Genomic DNA, 25,638 nt, shown 5'->3' on the forward strand with positions numbered 1-25,638 from the left:
CAACAGCCCCGTTGGGGGCGGAGACTACGGCTGTCATTCACCGTAAAAGATGACGGACAGCTGTATAAACCAATTAACATTCGAGACGAACGAAGGCGGCCAATTAAAATAGAGCAAAGGGGGAGCTGTAGTTAGATAGAGAGCGCGAGGGCGGAAGCAAGTGCCAGAGGCTCTGTTATACGGCAGCGATACAGACTAATGGTAAGCCGAGTATTAGCCACCAAATAGCATTTACACAACGCTACATAGTGAGCTATGTTTATTATGTTACTCAGTGTTGCGTGGACTCACTCGCATATATACTCTAAGTTGGGCGGTCGTCCATTATCCGTCTAGCTGCTATGTAACGGTAACGTTAGCTATCCCGCTACCAGCTGAATAGTGTGTTGTCTCAGCATCACAGCCCGTCAGAGGCAAGAGGTCCTTCTCCTCCTCCTCCACGGAGCTAGCTCTACTGTATATTTACAGGACAGCAAACAAGTCATTATTACTGAAGTTAATAATAGTGGCTCAGATTGTTGCCTTATGTAAAACTACTGTTTACCCATACCTGTCTGAGAGCCATGCATTATGTTGCCTCATCCCTTTGCAGACCCAGCATGAGGAGCCATTCACTCCACTAACATGAACAAGTACGAAAAGGTGAAGAAGATTGGGGAAGGTTCGTTTGGAAAGGCTGTCCTTGTCAAATCCAAAGAGGATGGACACCAATATGTCATCAAGGAGATTGGCATATCTGGAGTAAGATCCCATGCATAATGTAAAACAAGCTTCACCGGCCACCGGCCACTGTTTTACCACTTTGCTTCATCATATTCTCTGCTCCTCATTTTGGCAGATGTCAAGTAAAGAGAGGCAGGAATCGCGAAAAGAGGTTGCCGTTCTTGCCAACATGAGTCATCCCAACATCGTCCAGTACAAGGAGTCTTTCGAAGGTATTCACACAATCCAAGTGGAGAAAAGGCATTAAATCTTTCAGTCAAGAAGCTGTGCCAGGGCCGTTAGGAGTCTTCTGATATAGCAATATATGATGTTTAGAGGGTAGCGAACGCAACAAGGTCAGCTTGGTCTTTGGAAAACCTGCCGTCAAACATATGTGGGTGTGAGGTCTGCTGGGGAAAGATGGCACCAATTATAGAAATTGTCATTAGCAGGAAACAATTTCCTCAGCATGGCCCTGGTGTATCCTGTAAACCACTAGAAATATCCACGCCAACTCGCCCAGTATTCAGAACCTCTCCCAGTTCACGGATTTTCAACTGATTACTCAAAATATTGTGCAACAACTGCTTAAATGAATACATGGTGCAAACTATCCTTAGTGTTTCTTGGATATTAAGTACAAATCTAAACCCAATCAAGTGGAAAAATACGCAATTTGTGAGGCTGAGAATACAAATAAAAAGAATCACAAAAAGTATGAAATTTAGCACAGAGGGGTGACTTCAGGTGCAAGTGCAGTAGATCCTTATCATCCCTCCACCAGTTTTTGTCCAGCTTTAGCCTTAGTGCTTTTCCCTATGTACCCTTTAGCCAGAAAGGAGAAAATGATTGGAAAGAGAGAAGATTATAGTTTAAAGTAAGACAGTAAAGTAAACCTTGTTACAAATTTAATGACAAGGTTTCCAAACTGTTGACCAACTTTCAAAACTGTTGTCTAATGTGGAAAGTACAACAGGGGTGTTAGTGGGAAGGATGTATCGAGATTAAAGCGAAAAGTAATGAAGGAAGAGAGGATGAAGTGCAGGAGTTGGCTGTTATAATGCACCAGTTAATGTGTCAGCATTACTCAAGCTTTTGGAGGTTGTCAGCACAAAATATCACGGTATGTTAGGTAAGTGGAAAGTCCCATCCAGTTTAGGTGTCTGAAGAACTGCTTTTTGGATCCCAGGGGGCTTACAGCTCAAATTTATGATTGTATTGTGGCTTCAAGTGAGTTAAAGATTTTAGGAGATAAAGAAGAAGAGTTTGAAAAAGACGTCAGATTTGAGATAGCGCGTTCATTCTCTATCTGAGGTAACATGCTCCATCTCTCTAGGTCTAAGATCTAAGATAATTTGAAATGTTGACACCTGAATGTTATGAAATTCTTTTCAGAGGGGGGCTGCCTGTACATTGTGATGGACTACTGTGAGGGAGGAGACCTCTTCAAGAAGATCAACTCTCAGAAAGGAGTGCTGTTCTCAGAAGAGCAAGTAAGCTACCACCTCTTTGAGGCAATCTTGCATTTTGAGGACATAACCTGTAAAACACACAGACTGAACTTACCATATTTACTGGTTCTGTTACACATCTCTGTCCTCTTTTTATGTGTTGTCCCTTGGTTGTATAGTTACAAATGATGTAGGTACAAAGTCGATATAATTGAATACATTGTGATCTCGTTGATCTGCTCTGTACATGCGACATCTATTGCACGTCTGTCCGTCCTGGGAGAGGGATCCCTCCTCTGTGGCTCTCCCTGAGGTTTCTTCCGCATTTTTTCCCTGTTAAAAGGGCCTTTTTTGGGGCAAGTTTTTCCTCACTCGAATCGAGGGTCGAAGGACAGAGGGTGTCGTCTCTGTACAGATTGTAAAGCCCTCTGAGGCAAACTGTGATTTGTGAATTTGGGCTATACAAATAAAATAAGATTTGATTTGATTTGATTTGATACTGTATAATGTGGATTTAGTGTATTCTGCCTTTCCCAGATCTTGGATTGGTTCGTGCAGATTTGCCTGGCACTGAAGCACGTGCACGATCGAAAAATCCTCCACAGGGACATCAAATCGCAGGTATTGCTTGCTTCATGAACGACAAGATCTTCCCTCAGTGACAGAAAATATTGTGTTATTTACCCGTCTTTTCATGATATCCCCATAGAACATATTTTTGACGAAAGATGGGACTGTGCAGCTCGGAGACTTTGGGATTGCGAGGGTGCTAAACAGGTGTGTAAAATGTCCTCTCAATCAATCTGCAGGTCTCTGTTCAGCGCAGATTTGTGAATAGTAACGCATCGTACAATTTGCTTTCCATTCTCTTGTGATTTGCAGCACTGTGGAACTCGCAAGAACGTGCATAGGAACACCTTATTACCTATCACCGGAGATCTGCGAGAACAAACCGTACAACAACAAAAGGTACTAACATGATATTTTAGAGTACCATCATGTTTGTGTTTGTTTCAGTTGTTGTGTAAATGAATATTCGATTCAGGCGACAAGATCTGTCCCAGCAAATTGTGAGTCATGCAGGATTAGGTGGTGGCTCGTGGGTGATGTGAAGGTATCATGTCTCTTCTTTATCGAGTGAACGTCTTGTCTGTAGCTGCAGCAGGAAGCTAGTATTGATTTCCTCTTTAACTATTTTAAGCGTGATTGTAATCCAATACACTAGTTACAAGCAAGGAAATAAATGTAGCAGTATCTCAGTGCTCAATACGGAGTTTTCTCAGAAATTAAGCCCTTTCTTTTTTTCCCCAGGTTAATGATAAAGCTGTAAAGCTACCCCTGAACTGATCCCTGCCTGTCCATTTGTGTGCGGCCTCCTCTCACTTTCCCTACTTTCCCTCCCTCTGCAGTGATATTTGGGCGCTAGGGTGCGTCCTGTATGAAATGTGCACTCTTAAGCATGCAGTAAGTATTCTATGTGTAAGCTGTTTACCAGTTAATGTATATTTAATGTAGAGTTTATGCAGCATTGCAGTGCTCTCTCACATACTCATTTCCTGTATGTACTGTAATGTATAATGGCTGACAACTAAGCTTTCCGCAGTTTCATCATCAAATCTGTAAAAAAAAAGTATAATTGCCCTCAGTCATTTCTTTGCAGCGGTTACAAAGGTGTTCTACGTCTATTGTTCCTTAGTTCGAGGCTGGCAACATGAAGAACCTCGTCCTGAAGATCATCCGTGGCTCGTACCCTCCCGTGTCTGTCCACTACTCCCAAGAACTGCGCTCTCTCTTGGCGCACCTGTTTAAGCGCAACCCACGAGAGAGGCCCTCAGTCAGCAGCATACTGGACAAACCTTTCCTGACTTGTAGGATAGAGAAGTTCCTCACACCACAGGTAGAGCACATGATCAGGTGTTTTTGATACAGCCTGAATTTACATAAACAAGAACTGTGTTGAGTAAAATAACATGTATTCTCTACTGATTCCAGATTATTGCTCAGGAATTCCACCATACTTTTCTTCACAAGCTGCCTAAACTGGGTGTGTTACAGGGGCCACCAGGTAAGAAAATGAACAAAGCCGCTCTGTGTAGCTGTCCCCTGATGTTAGACTGCAGTGGAGTGCATGCCATTCACACAGCGGCCATTTTCATCCGACATCACGCTCAGGGTGGGAAATTAGCAAACGTATAAACATAAGGAATCTGATGAATCATAATCCTGTCACCGCTTTCTGAATGATCAGCTACTAATAAACACAATGGATAGTGAAAATCCAGTGGGACTATTGGCCATATTTCAAGGCAAAACAACATATCTGGTAACCCATTAGCAGTGTTGTAGAAAGTATCCGAAACTTTGGTAGACGTAAAGATAGTGTGTTAAAATATTTCTTTGGTAAAATAAATGTCACCCATACTAATAGTACTTGCGTAAAAGTCTTAAAATATCTGATATTAAATGGACTTAAGTATAAAAAGTAAAAGCAAAATAAACATACTGTATAGTTACATTTATATTTAAATCTTGAAAGAGACAGATAACCAGTTTGAATGAGCAGTTAGAGGCTCATAAGCTTTCCTTAATTGACATGCTATTTCTGCACAGCACTATTTGTAGAAACACCCCGAAGCTTCTATTGAAATCCATGAGCTCGGACTACGAACGGAAGAAGGTGAGGCTTGTGTTCAGGCTAAGAGACTCACCTGGCCGGTCTGTCCATAACACCAAGGCCCAGGATCACACAGGACATATGTGGAATGTGATGCAGACATTTGACCAGGCTATCAGTCATCTGAAACAAAAGGAGATTGTTGGATTACTGCAGCCAGGCAGGGCTGGCTTTGGATGGGAACCTGTTATAACATCATCTGTGTGGTTTGGGCTCTAGTTATGAGAGGGATTTGTTTTAATCATTCCGATTTGATTAGATGGCTTAAAAGCTTAGATGCTTAGAAGCTGTCGAGGGAAGAATTAATTGCCTCATTTGCTTCAAATGGTGCTCCTAATTTATTGCTCTGTTGGTGAAATGCAGGCCAGGGGTTCGAACTGTCAAATGTGTTTTGTACGAATAACATTACCGAATTGCACTTCAAATAAAATCTTCCTTTACTGATTAGGATAAATGTTCTTATATTTTTTGTTTATTTGTGCAAGCAGCCAAGCGTTCTGCCCCTGGCTCCATACCACTCGCCCCAGCCCAGAAGATTACCAAACCAGCCAGCAAATATGGAGTGCCTTTAACTGTGAGGAAGGTGTCAGATGCAGCCAAAAAGCCTGCTGAGAGGAAACCAGCTGTGAAGCACAAACCGGTAAGTAGATTGTTGATCATAATCAGAAATTGCTGTGATTTTTTTATTTATTTATTTTTTGTCTTTTGTTTTAGCGCCTCTCATGACTTTTTATTTGCTATGCGCGTTTCAAAAAAAAAAAGAAGCTCTATTAGGTTTTTCAGCAAGTCTGGCATGTTGGAGGCTTCTCCCATCTGTGTGTGCAAGTCTGTGTTCTTACATCATCGTCTGTTGGCTACCTCTGAACCCCAGTGTCATATGTTGCTCAGGCCCCTCTCCCAGCAGCCCCCAAGAGAAGAGTGAGTCAAGTGGAGGAAGAGAGGAAAAAACAAGAGGTACAGCTGAGAGCCCAACATAACTTGAACTTACTATTAGCTCTCCCTTCCTTTTTCTCTCCACATTTACTCAAACATGAAGGTCCCTTCCTACCAGCATTTTTAGTTTTTCTCCCTCTCATTACGCTTGATCCCCGTATTCACCCATTTTCCACTCCCAGAGTATCGTGTCTGATTTTAGCTTTCTCTGTTAACCGACGTTTCCCTCCTCACCTGCCTGCCCAGTGACAGAGCAGTCCTGCTTACCTCTTGCCTCAAAGCACGTGTCCTTGAAGATGTTTTCTTTTGACTGAGATGCCTTTGCCCCATGCTGCAGGATGGTGCCCGAAAGAAAAGGATGGAGCTGATTGAGAAAGAAAGGAAACAGAGAGAGCAGGTGGGTGTATTGTTAAATTAAAAAAATAAAATTCAGTCATTATCTACAAAAGCCCATGCTGATTGAAAGTTTTGTAGTCCACAAAACTTTTCTGGAGCTTCACAGCAAAACAGCACTGCAGCATTCTGCTAATCAACTGAAGTAGATGGGGACATGTTTTAAAACTTAAAAAGCAAGAAAAACAACAAAAAGTGGCTCCACTGGCATAATCCAGGTCTCCAGAAGCCCCAAGATCTCAAATTAATTTGAAAATATGTATTTGCACCCTCGCTAACACTTTTAGCTTAGCAGCTACTTTAAAGATTTCAGCTTAAAAAACGTATTTTCAAATATTTGGCATTACTGGACTTCTAGAGACTTGGATTATGCAGGATGAGCTATATGGAGCCATTTTATGTTTTTGCCTCTTTTTTTTGTATGCTTTCCAACAAGTCCCCATCAACTGCAGTTGTTGAGGATAATGCTGCAACGCTGTATTGTATGAAGCTCCAGAAATGTTTTGACTTTCCATTGGCATGGAGGTGAGTAGATAAAGACTGGACTTGAACTTTTCCCTTATGTCCCTCTGTATAGTTTCCAACCAGGTTTTTCATTCGTTTCAATCATTTCCTTATCTGTGTTGCTTTCAGATGTTCCTGTTGAAAGCAGACCAAATGAAGAGATATGAAAAGGAAAAGGTGGGTGTTCAATTTGTTGTTCCTCTTCTTTGATATATTTGGTGATTATCGTGCTGTAAGTTGGGAAACACATTGGAAAGGATCAGCACACTGTATGTCTCATTTAAAACCTGTGATCTGTAACAGATCAATCGTATAAACCAAGCCAGAGAACAAGGCTGGAAGCATGTCTTGAATTCTAGTGGAGGTAGCAGCCCAGAGAGGAAGGTACTTGACGCTCATTTCCTTTTTCATGAAAGTGTTACTAATGCCATCTTTTACATCTAAAGTATTTCCATGTTTTCATGATTGCATTGTATCATCACCTTTTGTCTTCTTACTTCAGTGTTATGTTGGTGGTGGAAAGAGGGTTGTCCAAAGCTCTGTTCAGGGACTTCCTGCAAGTAAAATCCCATACGAGCAGTACCACGCTGCTCTGGACCAAATGGCTAAACCACAGCCTAAAATCATCAAGAGGGAGGGATCCTCAGCAGGACCAGGCAGTCCAGTTCGGTAAATTCAAATGTCTCTGTATTTTAGTTCATCTTGGTGTGTTGAACAATTGTTTTAATGCTGTTGCCTCTACGTGTAAGAAGCGTACCAGCTGCTGCTGGCCCAGTGCTGCCCAATGGTCCAGCCCGAATCTTAAACCCTGATGTAATCAAGAGGGAACTACAGAGGCTGCAGCATGTTTCTAGACAAGCTCATATTAGTAGGTCAGTCATGCAGCCTCTCCCTAATCAGCAAATGCCATTAAACATGTGGATTGAAACTCTATATTTTTGCTCCTTTCTTGTGAAAAGTAAAGTTTGAATTACTCGATTCTGTTTTTCAGGCAGTGCGGTCAGATGGCTCATGGACGGGCGTATCAGGTTGAGGAGTTTTTACAGCGGAAGAGAGAAGCCATGCTCAACAAAGTTCGTGCTGAGGGACAGCTGGTACGTAGTGTGTTTTACTCCGATCAGTCCCAACAAAGGACTAAGAGGTGGAGTGAATAACATTGATCTTCTCGTGTCACTGCAATGTTCTGCTGCAAAACCTTTGGTCCTGGCATCCATGTGGATTCCTCTTGACATGAACCACCCAATCAAACACCATTGCAGATAAGTACACCACCTCATGGCAACATCACTCCCTGATGGCAGTGGCCCAGCGGCAGGACAATGCGCCCTGCCACACCTCAAAAACTGCTCGAGGAACGTGACAAAGAGCTCAAGGTGTCAACCTGACCTCCAGATTCCACAGATCCCGATCCGATGGACCATCTGTGAGACTTCTGGAACATCTGACATTGCTATGAGGGGGTGTACTTGGTCTGCAACGTTGTTTGGGTTTATGGTACATGTCAAGTGGCATCACATGGATGCCAGGTCCCAAGGTTTTCTTAGCAGAACGTTGCATTACAACAAGATCAGTGATCAATCACTTCACCCCTTGGTCCTTTTTAATGTTGTGGTTGATCTGTGTATACTGTCACTTAATTTTTGAGTATTTATTCCTGTTGCTGAAAAACTGAACCTTATCCATCATTGTTATTACGCCCCCTCGTAAACCGGGTACAGTTTTCTATGTGCATAGATGAAAACTGACGCTGATTTGTGTATTTTTAGCAAATATTATGAATCTTTACGCTCAATTAAGCATTTTTCAGTCAACACTGAATCAGATGGCTTCATGTATTATGAAAGGGCTGCTAGTACTGCCAACTACACTAATCAGCAGCCACCACTAACAACAACAGACAAGCTGTGCTAAAATATAGGAATAGATCTATGCAAATGAATTGGAGGCGGGACTACGGATGAGGCATTTCAGGAGCAGTGTTTTCTGTGGGAGAGAGGAGCTTCTGTTGGTGCGGACTTTGACCTTTTTAAAAGATCTTTTACATGCGCACGAACATATATAACACACTGAAGGAAAGGGAAAAAAAACAAAAATGCATAAAATGTCTCCTTTGACGCTGAATAAACTAATTGTCAGCCACTAGGGGGCAGCAGAACCTCAGAAGAAGCAGACAGACAGCCCTGAAATGTTCTTGCCATATGTGTGCAAACAGATGATGATTTTAACATCCAGCAATATAATCATCCCACTGAAGTTGTGTTTCTGGACTGATGATACATGTAAAGGTCCAGTATTCATTGGTCTGGCCTTGTCTTTATGCTCACTAGATGGTTAGCACTCTTCACCAGCTAGTTGCTCTGTCAGGCAGGTTTATTACTGCAGGAAACAGGGTTGATGAGGGTGGTGTTACTGAATCAAAGGGTGAATCTGTAAAAACAAAACAATGAGCTGAGAGTTGGGTGACATTTCTCCGTGGGTTCATTGTGATGAATGGCACCTTTCAGTTAACATGTAGTCATTTAATTCAGTGTTGATATGAAAACATTGATCAGTGCAGCTTTACATCCTGGGCCCCGCTCATGACTGTTGTGGCAGTTAGATGTTAGGGAGCTGTCTAAAGTGTGGTTGAATTGAATGGTAAACAGGGCACTCGTCAAAACCTGGCTGCAATCTATGGAACCCGGGGCGGTTCTCTTCGGTGCAGGAGGCCCAGAGCCAACAAAGAGGAGGAGGTAGGAGCCCAGGCCTCGAATGCCCCACCCAGTCCCCACACTCCACCTCACTCACAGCACGTCTGGCTTGGCTCGTCTCCGTTCATACATCTGCACAAAAATCCCTTTGACACTCCCATAATTCAACCCAGCGGCTCAAACCCATGCCCACTCCTTGTTCAGCGTGTGATGTTCCACCGTCCAGTGTGAGCTGTTGTACTTTTTAGTTTGCCTCCGAATAATTCCAACAGTAAATACCATTGATTTTGTTTTGTTGTGCATAATGTCCCATTTCAAATAACCACACCTCCTCAGTTTTGAGTTGTGTATTGCAGCTTTTTTTGATTTGAATGGAAAACTTAATGTGTTATTTTTTATTCTGGCTGAATGGCTGATGTACAGATGTTAACATCCTCTTGTGTATCTTTTTAAAGGTGCTACCTGTATATGCATTTGTTTTTGATATGATCAATGCTGTGTTCTACTTCTGCATACACTGTGTAACACAGAGTCTGTTCTCAGGAGTACTTGTCGAGACTGAGGCAGATCCGCTTGCAGAACTTCAATGAGCGGCAGCAGATCAAAGCGCGACTCAGAGGAGAGAAGGTACAATCCTCCACTCTCAGATTCTCACAGAGCCATCGAATGCGTCTTTCAAGTTCTTGCTGACATTTCGTGTCCTGACTCTTATTGGTTTGTGTGTTTCAGTACGACAGCGATGGCTCCGACAGCCAGGAGTCCAGCGAGGAGGCAGAGCTGAGGAGAAAGAAGATCGAGGCTTTAAAGGTGAGTCTGCTTTGGAAAAATTTAGATGACAACAAGAACAATGAAATTAAACGCCAGGATTGTGAAGACTATCTTAGCCTATGATTTGTTGTCTTGGTTGTTTCAATGAGGGTTAAAAGGTCAGAGATGTAGCATGAGCCCTGTAAGTGAGCAGTACATTCTTACTACCTGGCAACCAGTGTAGAGAAAATAAAACAGGGCTTTTATTTTCATACCTTAGGAGTTCAAAGCCTCCACTGCTGCGTTCTGCTCTGCGTGAGACAGGAATAGAAACAGTAGCGAGTTATTTTAATGAGATGACACAATAGCATCTCATTAAGACGACAGAGATTTTGGTCACCCAAGAAATGTTTTCATTCTTCTTCATTTGTCTGTTTATGTGCGCCTGCCAGGCCCAAGCAAACGCCCGTGCTGCTGTGCTGAAAGAGCAACTAGAGAAGAAGAGAAAAGAAGCATATGAGAGAGAAAAGAGAGCTTGGGAGGACCATGTAAGTTCTATCGTTCTTTGCTACCACCCTTACATTCATGAGCCTGTAAAGCCTGGAAAGTGGGGTGAATTTCTGTAGTTCACAAAACATTTCTGGAGCTTCACAGCAAAACAGCGTTGCAGCATTCTCCTAAACAACTGAAGTAGATGGGGACTTGTTTTAAAATGTAAGGAAAACAATTGAAACAAAAAACATAAAATGGTTCCATACAGCTCACATGGTGTAGCCAAGTCACCACAAGCCACAAGATCCCAAATTGAAAAACTGAAAAAAAAAAAAAAAAGGTTTAATCTTTGGTGTTGTGTATTGTGGTAGCTTGCAGCTCGGGGGGTAAAGGTTGGCATGGCAGCAGGAAACGTAGCACCAGCAGCAGCAGCAGCAGCAGCAGCAGCAGCAGTAGTAGCAGTACCATCTACCTCCAACAGTCCTCTTCCACCCCAGCCCAGTCCCTCTCTGCCAGACCCGGCTCCCAAAGCTCCAGCCCTGCCTATATCCAAATCCCAGTCCATCCTGGCCATATCCATGACTGCTGCCCTGAAGAATGTTGGAGCAGTCAGTATACATTTACAAAGTCTACCACACCCTAACAGATAGTATTTTTTGAGCATGTATTCCTAAACTGTTATCAATTTGTGTTTGACAGATTACTCCGCTTAAAGAAAGCTTACCTGACCCAGAGAATGCTACAGTCATCCAGGTCAGTGTATAAGATACATTAATCTTTCATTCAGTAACAGTATGCCAAAATTGCAGGAATTCTGAATCTGAATGCTAAGTAATTATTTTCCCGCAACAGAGTGAGAAAAAGCAGATTTTGCGCCGACTTAACCAGAACCTAAAGGGCCAGAGCCCAGTGGAGGAAGTGGAGCCGCCACCTCTGCCCCCTGCAGAACCAAGTCCTGCTCCCCAGCAGATCCAGTGTGACGCAGAGAAACGCCCCCCTTCGAACGGAGACCGAAAGAAGTGGGACGCAGCAGATCTGCCGGTGCTTCCTGTGGCTCAGCAAACCTTAACAGAAACCTGCGTCACAACAGCAGGTAATGGGTGCAGTGGAAATTTAATGATCAACTTAAATTTCCTTTGTTCTGAATTTATACACATTAGTGCCTCTGTTTCAGATATGTTGCTCAGCTTTTTCCTCAAACTTCTCTCACTAGCCTCCTCCGTGTCTCCAGAAGACAGACCATCTTCAGGTGGAGACAGGAAGAAGTGGGAGGCAGGAGTTCCACTTGTCATCGCTGTTGCTCAACAAACTCTAGAGCAGACATGCATCCCGACCATAGGTGAGTCATTTTTCTCCCTGAGCAATAACACTGTGCAAATTTCCTAAAAATCACACCAAGCTGGGCGCCCTGTAGTTCTTCTGGTGGGGCCCCATGTACTAAGGCTGAGTGTCGTCTTCCTTCTCTCCCACTTTTCCTGCCTGTCGGATAGACTAACAATAAAACAAACTAACACAACAATCTGCAGTGAACTCATAGAGGATTTCTCCCTCATTCTGTTTTATGTTTCAGAACAAACGGCAGGTGAAGTTATACAGATGGGTATGCTACATGAAGAAGCCCCGAGAAAGGTGTGGGAAGCCAGTCCAGACTCTCAGGTGCTGAAAGTGCTCCAGCAGGCAGAGCTTCAGCCTCTCACCCAGCAGCTGGAGAATGCCACCATCTGCGAAGAAGATTTTTCCAGCCCTGGTTAGTCTTCATCTTTTTTCCCCACAATATTTTTTATAAATTATTTAACCAGTAGGACTGGGAAATGGGTTTTAAAGTTAAAGATACGACTACACCGATTCACAGACCTTTGGATTTATTTTGATTTACTTTAACAAAGCTTCTAAGCTGGAGGTGCTTCGGTTGGGGGTTGAAATTAGACCTCAGCTTGTTAGAAGGCATCATAACGTCTGAGTGTTGGATCATTTTAGGTCCCTATAGTCCCATAATTTTCTCTTCCAGTTAGAGAGAACTCATCACCCTTTATTGGATTATACTGGGACAATGAATGTGTTTCTTGAGTGAATTTTTAATTTGTTTCAAATTTTTTTCTGAGTTTATAAGGGAAGAGGTAGACTGTGAGTTTCTATGTCAGCTCATGGGGAGAATAATTTATTGAGAATTGAACATAACTGATCTCAGCTGCCCAGCCCAGTAGTGCCACATTAAGTTTTAAATTTTAAACCCACATCGATTAAATACAAATAAAGACAAACCAAGTCTTGCCTTCCTGTTGTTCCTAAATCTTGCAGACCATTTTTTAAATATCAATTCTTCTGCTTATAGACATTATATACAGGATATTAAATTATTATTATTATTATTATCATCAGTATTAGGGTGTTTTGGGAAAACAATAAATGCTTTATTAGAGTATCACAAAATATTACATCCTGACAGAAATCAATATTTTTGTATTAACACTAGTATGGTAAAATTCACTCCCATAGATACAACAAGGGTGATTATAGTAGTACTAGTGGTACGTTGACTTACTGATGATGCTATCTTCTCCCTAGATAAGCCTAACCAGACGGCAGCAGCTGAGGTTGCAAAGACACCTATAGAAGCGTTGCCCTCTAAGCCTGCGGCATCTGCTGCGGTGCAGAGCGCGGAGGTTCAGAAGGAGAGTTCACACACTACAGAGGCTTCACATCAGCAAATGTCTGCGGCTGGTGCAGTAGACAGAGTGACACTGCCACCAAACCTTACTGAGACTCAGGGTCAGCATGACGCTTGGAGCTGAAATATCTCAATGAATATCAGGTTAAGTATGTTTTTAAGTAAAATTCAATCATGTCTGTTCTGAATTCTAACAGATCCAGCAGACGTGGAGTCGATGGTTTTGGAAGAGACACCTAAACAGGCCTCACGTCCCCAAACTGGTGTGCAGCAGGCGTGGGAGCAGGAAGCCCAACAGCCAAGGTGAATATTCATCTATATAACTAATTAAAGACATCAAAGAAAAGAAAGATAATTTTGTTACAGCTTAAGTAGAAGAATAAGATGTAGAATTTTGTTTCTTTTTTTGTATTAACATTATATGCATGTCTTCCATACATTTAAAGACTCGTGTTTGTGGAGCTGAAGTGTATTTTTCTTTTAGGCCACCAGAGGGCATCACAAGACCAGCAGGCGCCAAAGAGGTTGAGAAGAGTGCAGAGAAACCGAATGAATCTTCCGGTGAGGTTAACGTTTAGTGAGTCCAAGCCACCTTTTTTTTTTTCTTCAACGTGATTATTATCTTAATTAAATCTGCCCTGCCTTCCCTCCCTCTCCCAGGCTCAGCACAGTGTGAGGAGCCCCTGTTTGTGAAGTTGTGTTCCCCGGCCCACCGACGCACTGCCGCCCTTGCAATCCTCTCAGCCCAGTCCTCCTTCGATGAATCCTCGTCCTCTCTGGCCTCCCGCTCACGCTCCGTCTCACCTCTGCGCTCCAAACACCATGACGCCCTCCTCATTGGTCTCTCTACGGGGATGTTTGACGCCAACAACCCCAAGGTGATGACTGGTTGAGTGTGAATTTAAAAACCCACTTTAGTTTTCTCACCGGGAATGGCAAAGGAAAGGTGTAAGGGTAATGAAATGGCATATCACATAACGGTATGCAATCTATTTAATATGATCAGGTGAACGGCTGTTGCAGGGGTTGAGGAAATTCACACTTGTTCTTGTGCCTGGTGTAATGTGGAGGCTTGTGTGGTATTTTTAGGTAGGGTTTCAGTCTCCTTTATTAATGAGGGGGTCTGGAATAGAGCCAGAGGTATTAATCACATAGTCTGAACCTGCAGTGGGTCCGATAGGACGGAAAGAGCATCCATCAACCTATATCTTTCATAACCTGCATCAGGGACTCTGGGATCTGCAAAACCCAGCTCAACAGTTTCAAGACACAGAGAGCTCCACAGAATATGGATGGGGGTTTGTCAGTGTGCTTTTTTTAGGGTTTGGTTATTTCTGGATTTTTCTGAAAGTTACTGCTGGTTACATTTTCCACATTTTGCATTCCATTGGGATGAAATTTTTTTTATTGGTAGTCACATAATTTAACTTTTTTGCAGTTGATTATTGGTCTTATTAATCAAAACTTAATGTTGAAGTTAGAGCAGGGCATTATATCGATATATCGTGATATGAGGTTATATATCGTCTCAGATTTTGAATATCGTCATTTGATGATATGGCATAAGTGTCGTCTTTTCCAGGTTTTAAAGGCTGAATTACAGTAAAATGATGTCATTTTCTGAACTCACCAGACTGCTATACTTGTTCAAATACCTGCCTTTACTGACTTTGTCATTATATCCACATTACTGGTGATCATTGGTCAAAAGTCTCATTGTGTTAATATTTTGTAAAAGCACCAATAGTCATCCCTACGATATGTCACAGTATTGATATCAAGGTATTTGGTCAAAATTATTGTGATATTTTATTTTGTCGCCAAGTCAACAAAGCCTAAAGCTAATGAAACAACATTTGTGTTGTAATCTGAAAATCTAGTCTGCTGCTCCCTCCACACTTGGCCCCTGTAATTCTGTCTACCACTCAGCCCTGAGGTTTATAAAGTGGTGATGGCAAAACAAACAAACAAACAAAACTCATCACTGCATCCTCTATGATACGATCAGTTGGCCATCTCTGCCTGAGAGATGTAATATCTGTTTATCTTTAAAGCCCTGATCAGAAAATTACCCTCATATATTACAACCATGGTCCACTTTTAACTCCTCCAGTGACTGGCTGGTTCTTCAGGTTCCTCATGCCAGGACTGGATCTTGGGAAAGACTGCTTTTTATATTAGAGGAGCAGTCTCTTGGAATCTCTTGCCTACATGACCTAAAACTGAAAACCTGATGCTTTGGGTCTTAATAACCATCCCCTATCAGCATGTAACTGTTGGCTTGATGTCTGTTTTATGCTTGGCATCGCTAAAAATGAGTGTCTCTTTCAATTCATCCCTGAAAAATATCGCAATATCATTAAAAGGCCATATCGCCCAGCCCTAGAGCCCCATCAAATTATTGTACATGTTTCTCTGGTTGCATTGTGTTGTCAGATGCTGCGGACATGTTCTCTACCAGACCTCAGTCGTCTCTTCAGCGCTCAGCAGGACTCTGCAGTGACAAATGCTAATGTTGCCCCAGACAACAACCTGGAAATCGAGGACTTGGACGAGGCAGCCAAAGATGACGACCAGTCAGAGACTGAAGAGTGAGACAAACATTAATTAAATTTCAAAAGCAAACACATGCTTGAGCCACACTGCAAATATAAACTTCTGCAGTCTAGAGATAGCTGGTAGTTTTAGTTTCTTCAATCATTTTTAAGGCATGAGAGACCACATTAGAAAAAGGCACTTTCATTTTGCTGAGAACCTATAAATACAGCCAGCCGATGGCAAACTGTGTCTAATAACAATGTTCCCTGTTCCCAAGTGCATATGAGGATGAAGACCTGCGGGACATCCGGGCCTCCATGGAGAGGCTGCTGCAAGAGGAGGTCGGTGCAGGAGACTTCAACGGAAACCCTCCAGAGGGCGAAGACCAAGAGCTCTTCAACAGGCTAGCGGCTGAGATCGATCAGGACAACAATCAGATGGCTGTGGATGACGACGATGACGATGATGATGATGAAGAAGAGGAGGAAGATGAGGAGGAAGGCGAGGAGGACGAGGAGGATGAGGAATGCTCCAATGGGAGTCCTGGTGAAGAGGAGCACAGCAATAACAGCCAGATAAACGAAGAGTGGCATTCAGGTACGAGGAATGTCTTGAGTTTGTAGAATAAAAGTTTAAGTTTCAACCTGTTTTAATTTAGTTCACATTCATTTCATATTTTTGCTGGCATACCCGTCGTTATCAGTACTGCTACACAAGCTTGCAAGCTGCTTGTAGCCTGGAGGAAAAATCATCATAAATTAATATTTTATGTCAGATGATTCATGCCTTTAATAAGTTGCTGGGTAATAAATGGGTTATTTATGCAAACTAAGCACCTTCAGTTTTATGAGAACTGATAAATCCTGCTGCTCCACAGACGGCAGTGGAGAGGACCAGGGCGTGGAGGCTGCCTATCATGACAGCATCTTCAGTCGACTGGAAGAACTGCGCTTCAACCTGGAGCAGCAGATGGGCTTTGAGAAGTTCATCGAGGCATACAATAAGATTAAGGTATGAAATGTTGTCTCCATTAAATGGTGTGACATAAGAATGGTCGAGCAGATTGACTAAATGTTTGTTTGTTTTTTTTGGCATTTAAGGCTATACATGAAGATGAAGATGAGACTATTGACCTGGGCTCCAGTTTAGTGCTGAGCATTTTGGGAACCGAGTACCAGCATCTGTATCCCAACATCCTTCATCTGGTAATGGCAGATGGTGCATACCAAGAAGGTTAGTGACGAGGGATGAGTGGGTACACCATTTTCTGTATCACAATATCGACTTAAAGGTATTTGGTCAAAAATATCGTAATATTAGATTTGGTTGATTTAAAAATATTGACGTATATATTGTCATTGGCCATATCACCCAACCGTAGAGCCCCATCAAAATATTGTATGTGTCTGTAGCTGTCAGCTGTCTGTGGGGCTTAAACTGGAAGTGGGTGATGCTCCTGGAAGTTGTATATTTTTGTTTATATATTATGGAAAGTATATAACCATTAGGAGTTTTAAACGCGGTTAAACCCACTTAAAATAGGCTTTTTCACATTGCCAGGAGACAAGGAGCCTTTCTGTTTTATTTTCTCCTTTTGCGTCACGTCTGTCATCACCAACGCACCAGTAAAGCAGGGAACAGAAGAAACCAGCAGATCAAATACCTCATCAGACTAAATCAACAAGATGCTACATCTCACTTCTTTCTCATCTCTGTTGAGAGTTGCACTTGTGCATTACCGATCAAGCAGCTGACGAGCACGAAAGCCGCTGACAACGGTCACTTTTTTAATATCTTTTTACTTAAGTCTCCCTTTCAAACTCATTAACGACTGAGCGATGTCCACATGCTGCTTGAACAGAGACGGATGGAAAGGTATTAACAAGCCAACGGCCTTAGCTCCAACACACGTCATAGCATCGCCTGAAGACAGGCAAATATTAGCCTGTTAACCCAGGTGTTGCGTTTTCATCACAGTTGATTGAAGATGGAGCTGAAAAACACACATGAAAATTGCAGAGTCAGTTGACAGAGAGAGTAAATGCTTATTGTACACAGTCACATTGAAGACAAAAACCAGATGTTAGTGGGTGTAGTGAGTACAGATGTTGACACTCTGTACTGGATACTTCAGCTGAGTCCTGGCTCAATCCTTTAAGTGACGCTAGTTACTTCTTAATTGACTGTAGATAGTTTGCAACAGTGATGGATGGTTTCCCCACTGCACAGTGTCAGAATAAAGTGAGTGTTTAAATTTAATCTATAAAATCCCATCTTCTTCCTTCACATTGACACCAAGTCATGAAGAGACCAAGTAGGTGTTAAACACACTCTGAACACTTTCTGCCAGCTTTTTCTGTGCCGAGTCAGTTGTCAGACTGGGGCCACGACAGATACAGGGAGAGGTGAAGGAACGGAGTATTTCTTTAGAGTCTGACAGGCTTCCCTCAGGATGGGAGCAGTCTTCAGATAAATTCTCTCACTGAAAATCTCTATCTGACAGTTCTTTTGTTTTCTATTTTTACTGGCTTCAGTAGAAGAAAAACAGGAAGCAATTGTCAAATGTCTCCCGTGAGGATCTGTCTCACGATCTGTAAAAGATGTTTCTCATGGCTCCCATCCATACAGCAATAACATTGTGCATGTTTTGAAAGATTTTTGAGGCATCTAACAGCTAACAAATCCATATACTGAGGCAATGCAGAGTAATCTGTCGGCTACACTCACAAACAAATTATCCATCACATCCGAGCCCCAAGATTGACTAGACTTTGCTTCGGGTTTCAGGTCAGTTATGATGCCTGTTTTTCCCATTAAATGTCAGGTTGCATTTGGAAAATAAGCATCAAGAAGTAAGTCAACTGAGCAGATATGAATCCCAGCTGTGTGATAGATGGAAGCTGTGTCATTGGTCTAAAGCACGTTAGCGGCTCTGTGAGGCTGTACACAGCGGTGCTGTGGGCTAAACGATAAGGTCAACATGCTGACATTCTCACAGTGACAATGCTAACATACTGATGTCCAACAGGTATGATGTTTACCATATTCACCATCTTAGTTTAGCTGTTCAGCATGCTAACATTTGCTGATTAGCACTAAACACAAAGGTGATGGTAACGACATTGGTTTATAACCAAACAGTGTTGGACAAATTAAAATGTAGACCTGATGATTGCTCTATATATAGAAAGTGAAGGGCTCACCAAAGTTGTTACTATTCATTCTGAGGGGGGCATGAATGTGATTTGAATTTTTAAGAAAATCGATCCATAAGCTGTTGACATATTTCATTTTTTTAAAAATTTACAGTGAATGTTGGTGCTAGAGTAAAAGTCAGGGGTGATTTTCTGATAGTAAACAACATTAACACTCCCCAAACTTTGAGGAAAAATGACAGCATTTCATGACATTTTTCTTCAGTTTCTCATCATTGATATTCCACCCTTCAAATAGGATGTCACCCATGTAAACAATGTCACATCTGAAAGGGGTGTTGATGCCAGAAAAATCCTAAAATTACCTAAATAATGGCAGATCGACCAACATTGCAATCCCAAAAATGTAAAAAGATGCTAAATGTAACTGAATAAAGTGGAAGGCTTGGTGTGACTGCCTGTACACTTGAACAATGGTGGTTTTGAACATCATGTGTGGTTTTTGGCTTTTCTTAGCATTCTGGAGTCATCCGCTCCTCTTCTGTCATTTCCTATTAAGCTACATGCGCTGACCAGTGACCTCTGACTCTCTAATGAACTATCTGTCCCAACATGATTCTCATTCTCCTCTCTCTGTCTTTCAGATAATGACGAATGACGTTTCGTGCCATCGAGCTGCTGGCAGCTACGACAATCTGCTAGCTATCTGATGTCTTCCCACCACGTACATCATTGACAGAGGGATCTATGCATGGGGTGTCACAGCCGCACATCTAACAGTGTTTCAGGCACACTTGCATGATGAATAACTTGTACACTCGAGGCTGTTTTTCATAGTTTTTGACTATCAGCACCTGACACTACTTTGTCACCAGTGTTCATTCAGAAGTGCATTATCAAATACATGTTTGTATTAACCAAAGTTAACGTCAAGGTTCTGTCAAATGTTTATGAAAGTCTGTGTCTGTAAATTAATGAAACACATGTATCGTCGTGTTGATTGATGGCATAAACCCTGTTGTGTTTCAGTTTGTGGTTGGTTCAGTTAGAATCAGAGCGCTGTGGCATTTTATTTTGGCAGGCAAAAATCTGGTCCTCTCAGGTGCTCTCTTTCTAATCGTCACATACTCAAACAATAGCTTCAGGACACAAACCAGGTCACCCTCAGAACAGCCACGATTTACTTCAGAGAACCAGGTAAACCTCCTTTTCTTACAACTCTTCGACCAAACTTGAAGTTGATTATTCTCCAATACATTTTCCACATTTCTTACTGTTTCAGTTAACCCAAACTACATGAAAGATTTCTGTGAGAATGTTGTTTGTTGCCAAGGCACTGTAGCAAGACTGGCATTGGCGTGGTGGGTGTTATGGAGTGAGCCGGGTCAGAATGATACTCAGTGCAGAGAGATAATGATGTAAGCAATGGTACAGATGTTAACGATAATTCATATTTGATTATAAATAAAATATTGTAAATCTTTTTATGAAATAAACGCTTTTCTTTATAACCTGACGACTAATTTTCCTTTTCTGTACAGTATGGCCAAGTGTGGACACATCAGTGCTTGTAAATTGGCTGTCTCACATTTTAAAATATGTTTTATTTAAAATCCTGTTGTTTTTCACAGGTTATCATACTCTGGTGCCACTGGTGAGTGCACAAGACTATTTTGAGCCACAGCCCTTCAACAGACCACTCGCCCTTCTGTCAGCCTGCAAGATTTATTTGTAGTTTCAGTCCCTGGTGAATAATATAACAACGGCCTCCAGAGTTCTGACACCATGTCTGATTTAGTGTGACAGGAGAAGAGGGTGCGTTTCCTCCGAGTCGGAGCATAACCAAGTAATTGATTGTAGCATCCTTCCAATAAGAAAAAAACAACCAGTTTGATAATGGAGTTTTGCAGCCTTTCGTGAATTGAATGCTGTCGTAATTTAAAGCTAAAGTTCATACCAAACTCAAAAACACATATTTTTCTGCTTTCTGTTCGGTGGTCAGCTTTGAACAACCAATAAAAGAAATGACCTTAGTAGGTGGGAAGTCCTCCCTTTATCCCTGATAGTGTGAGTGGAAACGATACAGTACGATACAGAGGGTATGGCTGTGGCTCGGGTAGAGCCGGCGTCTTGTTATCGGTAGGTTGCTGGTTCGATTCCCCTGGTCTGCATGTCAAAGTGTCCTTGGGCAAGATACTGAATCTCAAACTGCTCCTGATGTGCTGGTCGGCACCTTGCACGGCAGCCACTGCCATCAGTGTATGAATGTATGAATTACTGTAAGCTTTGGACAAAATCTGCTAAAAATGCCCGAAATGTAAATACGAATGAACATATTGCAAGGCTTCTTTCCTGTTCCAGTGTTTACCCTAGAACAATTAAAACAATTAATAAATGGCTGTCTAGCTTCATGTGGCAAAAGAAAAGATCAACATCAAGACTAATGAAGATTGCACGCAATACTGCTACCTTCCACACTAGGCTGGGTTTCATAAGTAGGAGGAGATGGACTTAATTATGTTGGTCAGTTATTTGAAGGAGGAGCTCTGATGTCTTATGAACAACTTCCTCATCTTTCAGCCCATGATTTCTTTCCATATCTCTTTCCATATCTCCAACTGAGACATTTTTTACAGAAACACAAAGAATGGCAAAAATGATGTGCTTCAGAATTTATTTTTCTGTTAACAATCACAGGGACCGTTAAGAAGAAGATTATATCGCAGATAAATATAAAATATTACGAGAACAATCAATGGATAACAGTTTGGATAATAAAGAAAAGTGGGAAACGGAGATGAATGTCTTAATTTCAGTATGGAAGGAGTTCGAATGGAAAGTCAAGATGAGAGCCGGAGGAGCTGTGGCCTAACTGGAATTGGTTGCACAAGTATTCACCCCCTGAGCATAAACCTGCCATATCAACATTAAACCGTCAACAGGAAGATGCATTTTAAATAACGGCATATTTACATTCAAACAGAAATGCCCAGTATGCATTTTTGAGCAGAGGTTTTATGTTGTAATATGCAACTGCATACATCAACTTCACATTGTAAATATGTGTGAATGCATTTGCATTTTTTTAGAAGAAGGTGGAAACAGAATACACACATATTTGAGTTCTGGCCTTCCTTATTATCCACTCACACACTTCATTTCGCCTTTTAGTTGAGGGCCAGAGAGGAATAGCACTTAAAGCTGTTACATGCCATACGCAGCAGAGCAATTCATTCAATATTCATGCCTCGTGATGGCTTTGTGTCTGTTTGTTGTTCCATTTCAAACTTAGTAATTCTGTTTTATGTCCTGCTGGGTGATGTGTTTTATGCATGGGTGGTGGTTTTATCTCGGTATTGATTTGCATTTCATTTGTTCAGAGGCTCATATAGTGCAGGAAGGTGGGCAAGTGTCTGTTCAAATACCATGATAGGAGCATGAGGGGTTGTGACAAAATGCTTTCTTTGGGGTTTTTCATGCGGAAAGGACATTATAGGCTCAGTTAGAGTCATGGTATGGCACCACAGTTGGTTTTATTCATGTCTGTTTTGACAGACTGTCATGTTTAACACTTTTAAAATGACGGGCTGAGAGATGTGTCTGTTCCTGGGCCCCCGGCGGTTGAACACAGAAGACAGACATAAATAGCAATGTTCTTAATTTCATCTTCAAAATTCAGAATGCAACAGATCTCTTCATTTCTTTGTTCATGCGTTCTGTTAGAAATGATAACCACACTAAAATTAGACCGAGCCATGAGGGAAACAAAAAGAGCAGATAGGAATATGACTTAGGATGACACACGCTAACCCAGTTTGTCAGTTTGACATTATACTCTGGATGAAAATTCATTTAATTCTTGGTTCGCATTTTCCATAAGGCTCTTTTTTGGCTCGATCCCGGCTCTCCGAGGGAAAAATAACCCCACAGAGAAATGCATGCACTCAACCGTTATCAGGCAGCATTCATTGACATTCAGCCATGGTCCCTGATCTAATTTGAAAGCAGGTTGCCTCCGGCTGAGTTAGTAAGTTTGAAAGCCTTATCGGAGTAATAAAAATGGAGATCACTGAATTTGAGTGTCCTGATCTTAATGGCATATAAGGCCCGGGAGATTTCGTCTGCTTTTGGATTAAGCCATAATCGTTTTAAAAAGTGAATTATGTAGTATTGTCGACTTGGGAGCAAGGCTATAAATGATAGCTGTGTAATCTGCACTTTGCTTTTTTAAAAAATGGTCTTCTGCTTTGGTATTCCCTGCATTTCAACTTCGTACCTTGGACATCTATTTACAGTAATGGAGTGTACAAGAGAGGCCAGTATATCTGTCAAGGTTTATCCCTTCATGGAAATTGGGACATATGTCTTGTCATGTCCTCTCCTGCTTCCCCTTGTCCCCATTTATAGGCAGTAACACAGCTGTCACCTCCATCATATGAGGATGTGCGTGCGTGTCTGGGTGTGTGTGGACAGGGCAGTGGTCGTGTTTTTAGCCTCAGGTGCAGACATAATGGGAGATCATTGTCTCTTAAAGTCTACAAATCATCCCCGCTGCCTTTTTGAATAAACATTAAGCAACGTCTGCTGAAGCAAAACAGCGAGGAATGTGTGCAGAATCTGAGTGTGTGGTAATATACGGGGGTCAAGCAGAAAAGGAGGGCAGGGGCCATTGTCTGAGCTGAGGTGGAGGGGCGGATTTGCTGCCTCTTCTCAGTGAGGAAATATGACCTGAGGGCTCCTGCCAGCTCCCATAGGATCACATGTGACAGAGGAGAGCCACCTCCATATAAATCTCCTTCTTTATTGCTCGTTTCTGCCTCTCCTTCATCTCACCCCGCTTGCTTAATATGCAGTGTCCTCCGAATGAGATAAAAATAAATCACATGTTTATTGTCTGGCTGTGTCCCACTCGCTCTCCCCTCCTCCCTCTGGTCGTTTTGTGCTTATGCATTTGGCTGTGAAGGTTACGAGGAGCCAAAGGTCTATTCCAAATGTACTTTTTTGTCATAAAAGCATCGCCTTTGGAGAAGTGCTCTCCCTCTCCCCGTGGGGCTTTTGTCTATTTTTATATGAGCCAGTGACAGGTCCATCAGTTCACTTTCTCCTCCAGCAAATATAGCCCACAGGAAATATCATCCAGCAGCAGGAGAACTTGTCTGTTACAACCCATATTATAATAGAATAAGCAAATCTGTGGCAATGTAAAGATCACATTAAACAAGATACAGATTCTATGAAACACTTTTTTTCATTGCTGCCACCATAAGATGAGATTTTGTCAAGGGGGAGTGAAAATACAACAGCATCAACATCCTGTGTGTGGGACTAAATGCATTGATTTGTTGGCCATAAAGTGACATTTATATAAAATCTGGTTGCTTTCACTATTAAATACAACGTATATGCGTCACATGTCCAAAGGTGTCGCCAAATAATGCAATAAAATGCAGTTGTTTTCCACTCTGCCTGGGAAAAGGTGCTGCTCTTTGACACATCATTACATATCATTAGACGATTCAGTTCACGCCCGGTTGACAACGCTGGACGCCGCCTTCTCGTGAGCCTCGGAAATTCCTACTTCACACTCTGGTAGTCGTCAGTTACGTTACGGATTTGGCAATCATTTAGCCGCCTATTTCACATGTTTGTTTTTTTTAAATTATGTGTTTATTCGACTGAGCAGTCAAACTTTTTAATTGTATTCAGTTATTCTATCACTTACTAACACTGTACGCGGCTTTGTGTTTGTAAAGGTTACAGCGCACGTAATTTGGTGGCGCGTTCATGCTCCTTCCCTCCTACCCGTCGTAATTGTTCGTTTCCCGACAGCCCTTGAAGCCCACACACTCCCTCCCCCTCTCCGCTTGTTTCCAGCAGCTCAGTCCAGCAGCAGAACACAAGTAGCGGACTAGCATGGCGCTCGGTGCGGCTGGAGTTCCGTTGTCTCGCCCGTGTCTTTTTTAACGTTAGGTTTTACTCAAGTATCTGACAGAGGTTTGTTTTTGCGACCGGTTTTACACCTTTAAAGGAGACATATAGTGGAAGAACAATAGTAGTTGGGGCGAATACTCCAGATAAGTGGCTTGTATGTTCCAGGTAGCCTGCTAACTAGTAACGTTAGCAAGAAAGCAAAAATTGGGAGATACGGGGCAACAAGAGGAGGAGTCCTGTTTTGGAAGAGGTAAGCTGAATTGCAGTAAGTGTACGAATGTTTTTTTTTAAGTGTTTTAAATGAATTGCTTTCGTGTGAGAAGTTGGAGAAAACCTTTTTTTCCCCAAGTACGAGTGCTGTAAAAACTTCTAACTGTTAAGTTAGTTGCTAACTACGTTAAAAAGTAGCCCCGCGCTAGCGAGCCGTCTCTGCTAGCGAACTTACTTTACCTCGGGTAAGTCAGTTTAAATGTCTCCTTTCTGAGAAACACCACTGCGCACAGTTATAAGGTCGTAAACAAAGTCCTCGGAACATGAGTACACGTTCTTCTTGCTGCTTAGTGTTACGTAATATTGACATTTTTTTTGCCGGAGTAATGTTACGCTATGGCTGAACAAGCTTGAAATATTTGGATCCTATCATTAAATGCCTTCCTGTGATGTCAGCATTTATAAAGTAAATTACACCCGGCTGATTCGTAGTGAGTAGTTGTAGTGTTTTTTGCACGAATCATCAGTTTAGATAAGATATTTGAACACA

The 25,638-nt window shown here is 42.1% G+C and overlaps 2 protein-coding genes across 7 annotated transcripts in view; both read left to right on the plus strand.

Moving 5' to 3' along the window:
• Window positions 1-136: 136 nt before the first annotated feature.
• nek1 (NIMA-related kinase 1) lies at window positions 137-20,463 on the plus strand. Of its 5 annotated transcripts, none has more exons than XM_084355160.1 (36): window positions 137-201; window positions 593-741; window positions 839-935; window positions 2,098-2,195; window positions 2,691-2,774; window positions 2,863-2,930; window positions 3,036-3,122; window positions 3,563-3,617; window positions 3,850-4,050; window positions 4,146-4,218; window positions 5,316-5,467; window positions 5,716-5,781; window positions 6,098-6,157; window positions 6,787-6,834; window positions 6,961-7,041; window positions 7,160-7,326; window positions 7,407-7,529; window positions 7,649-7,751; window positions 9,303-9,389; window positions 9,891-9,974; window positions 10,077-10,154; window positions 10,547-10,642; window positions 10,958-11,194; window positions 11,286-11,339; window positions 11,439-11,679; window positions 11,800-11,925; window positions 12,157-12,333; window positions 13,152-13,355; window positions 13,452-13,557; window positions 13,739-13,815; window positions 13,915-14,132; window positions 15,691-15,845; window positions 16,070-16,389; window positions 16,670-16,803; window positions 16,893-17,025; window positions 19,592-20,463. In XM_084355160.1, the coding sequence occupies exons 2-36, from the start codon at window positions 625-627 to the stop codon at window positions 19,603-19,605; spliced, it is 4,221 nt and encodes a 1,406-aa protein (XP_084211286.1). In that variant the 5' UTR covers window positions 137-201; window positions 593-624; the 3' UTR covers window positions 19,606-20,463. The 5 variants fall into 5 exon arrangements, with proteins under 5 accessions (XP_084211286.1, XP_084211287.1, XP_084211289.1 ...); XM_084355161.1 differs by having other exon boundaries at window positions 7,410-7,529; XM_084355163.1 differs by lacking the exon at window positions 9,303-9,389.
• Window positions 20,464-24,796: 4,333 nt separating this feature from the next.
• The window catches only part of sh3rf1 (SH3 domain containing ring finger 1), a 32,302-nt gene continuing 31,460 nt past the window's right edge, over window positions 24,797-25,638 (plus strand). Inside the window, exon 1 of one of the 2 annotated variants that reach the window (XM_084355800.1) lies at window positions 24,797-25,128. The gene's annotated coding sequence lies outside the window, so the exon portion shown is untranslated. The remainder of the gene's footprint in view (window positions 25,129-25,638) is intronic. The other variant, XM_084355799.1, reaches the window with a different exon arrangement.

The sequence above is a fragment of the Pagrus pagrus genome (genome assembly GCF_965226575.1).
Source record: "Pagrus pagrus genome assembly, chromosome: 6".
NCBI classification, from domain to species: domain Eukaryota; kingdom Metazoa; phylum Chordata; class Actinopteri; order Spariformes; family Sparidae; genus Pagrus; species Pagrus pagrus.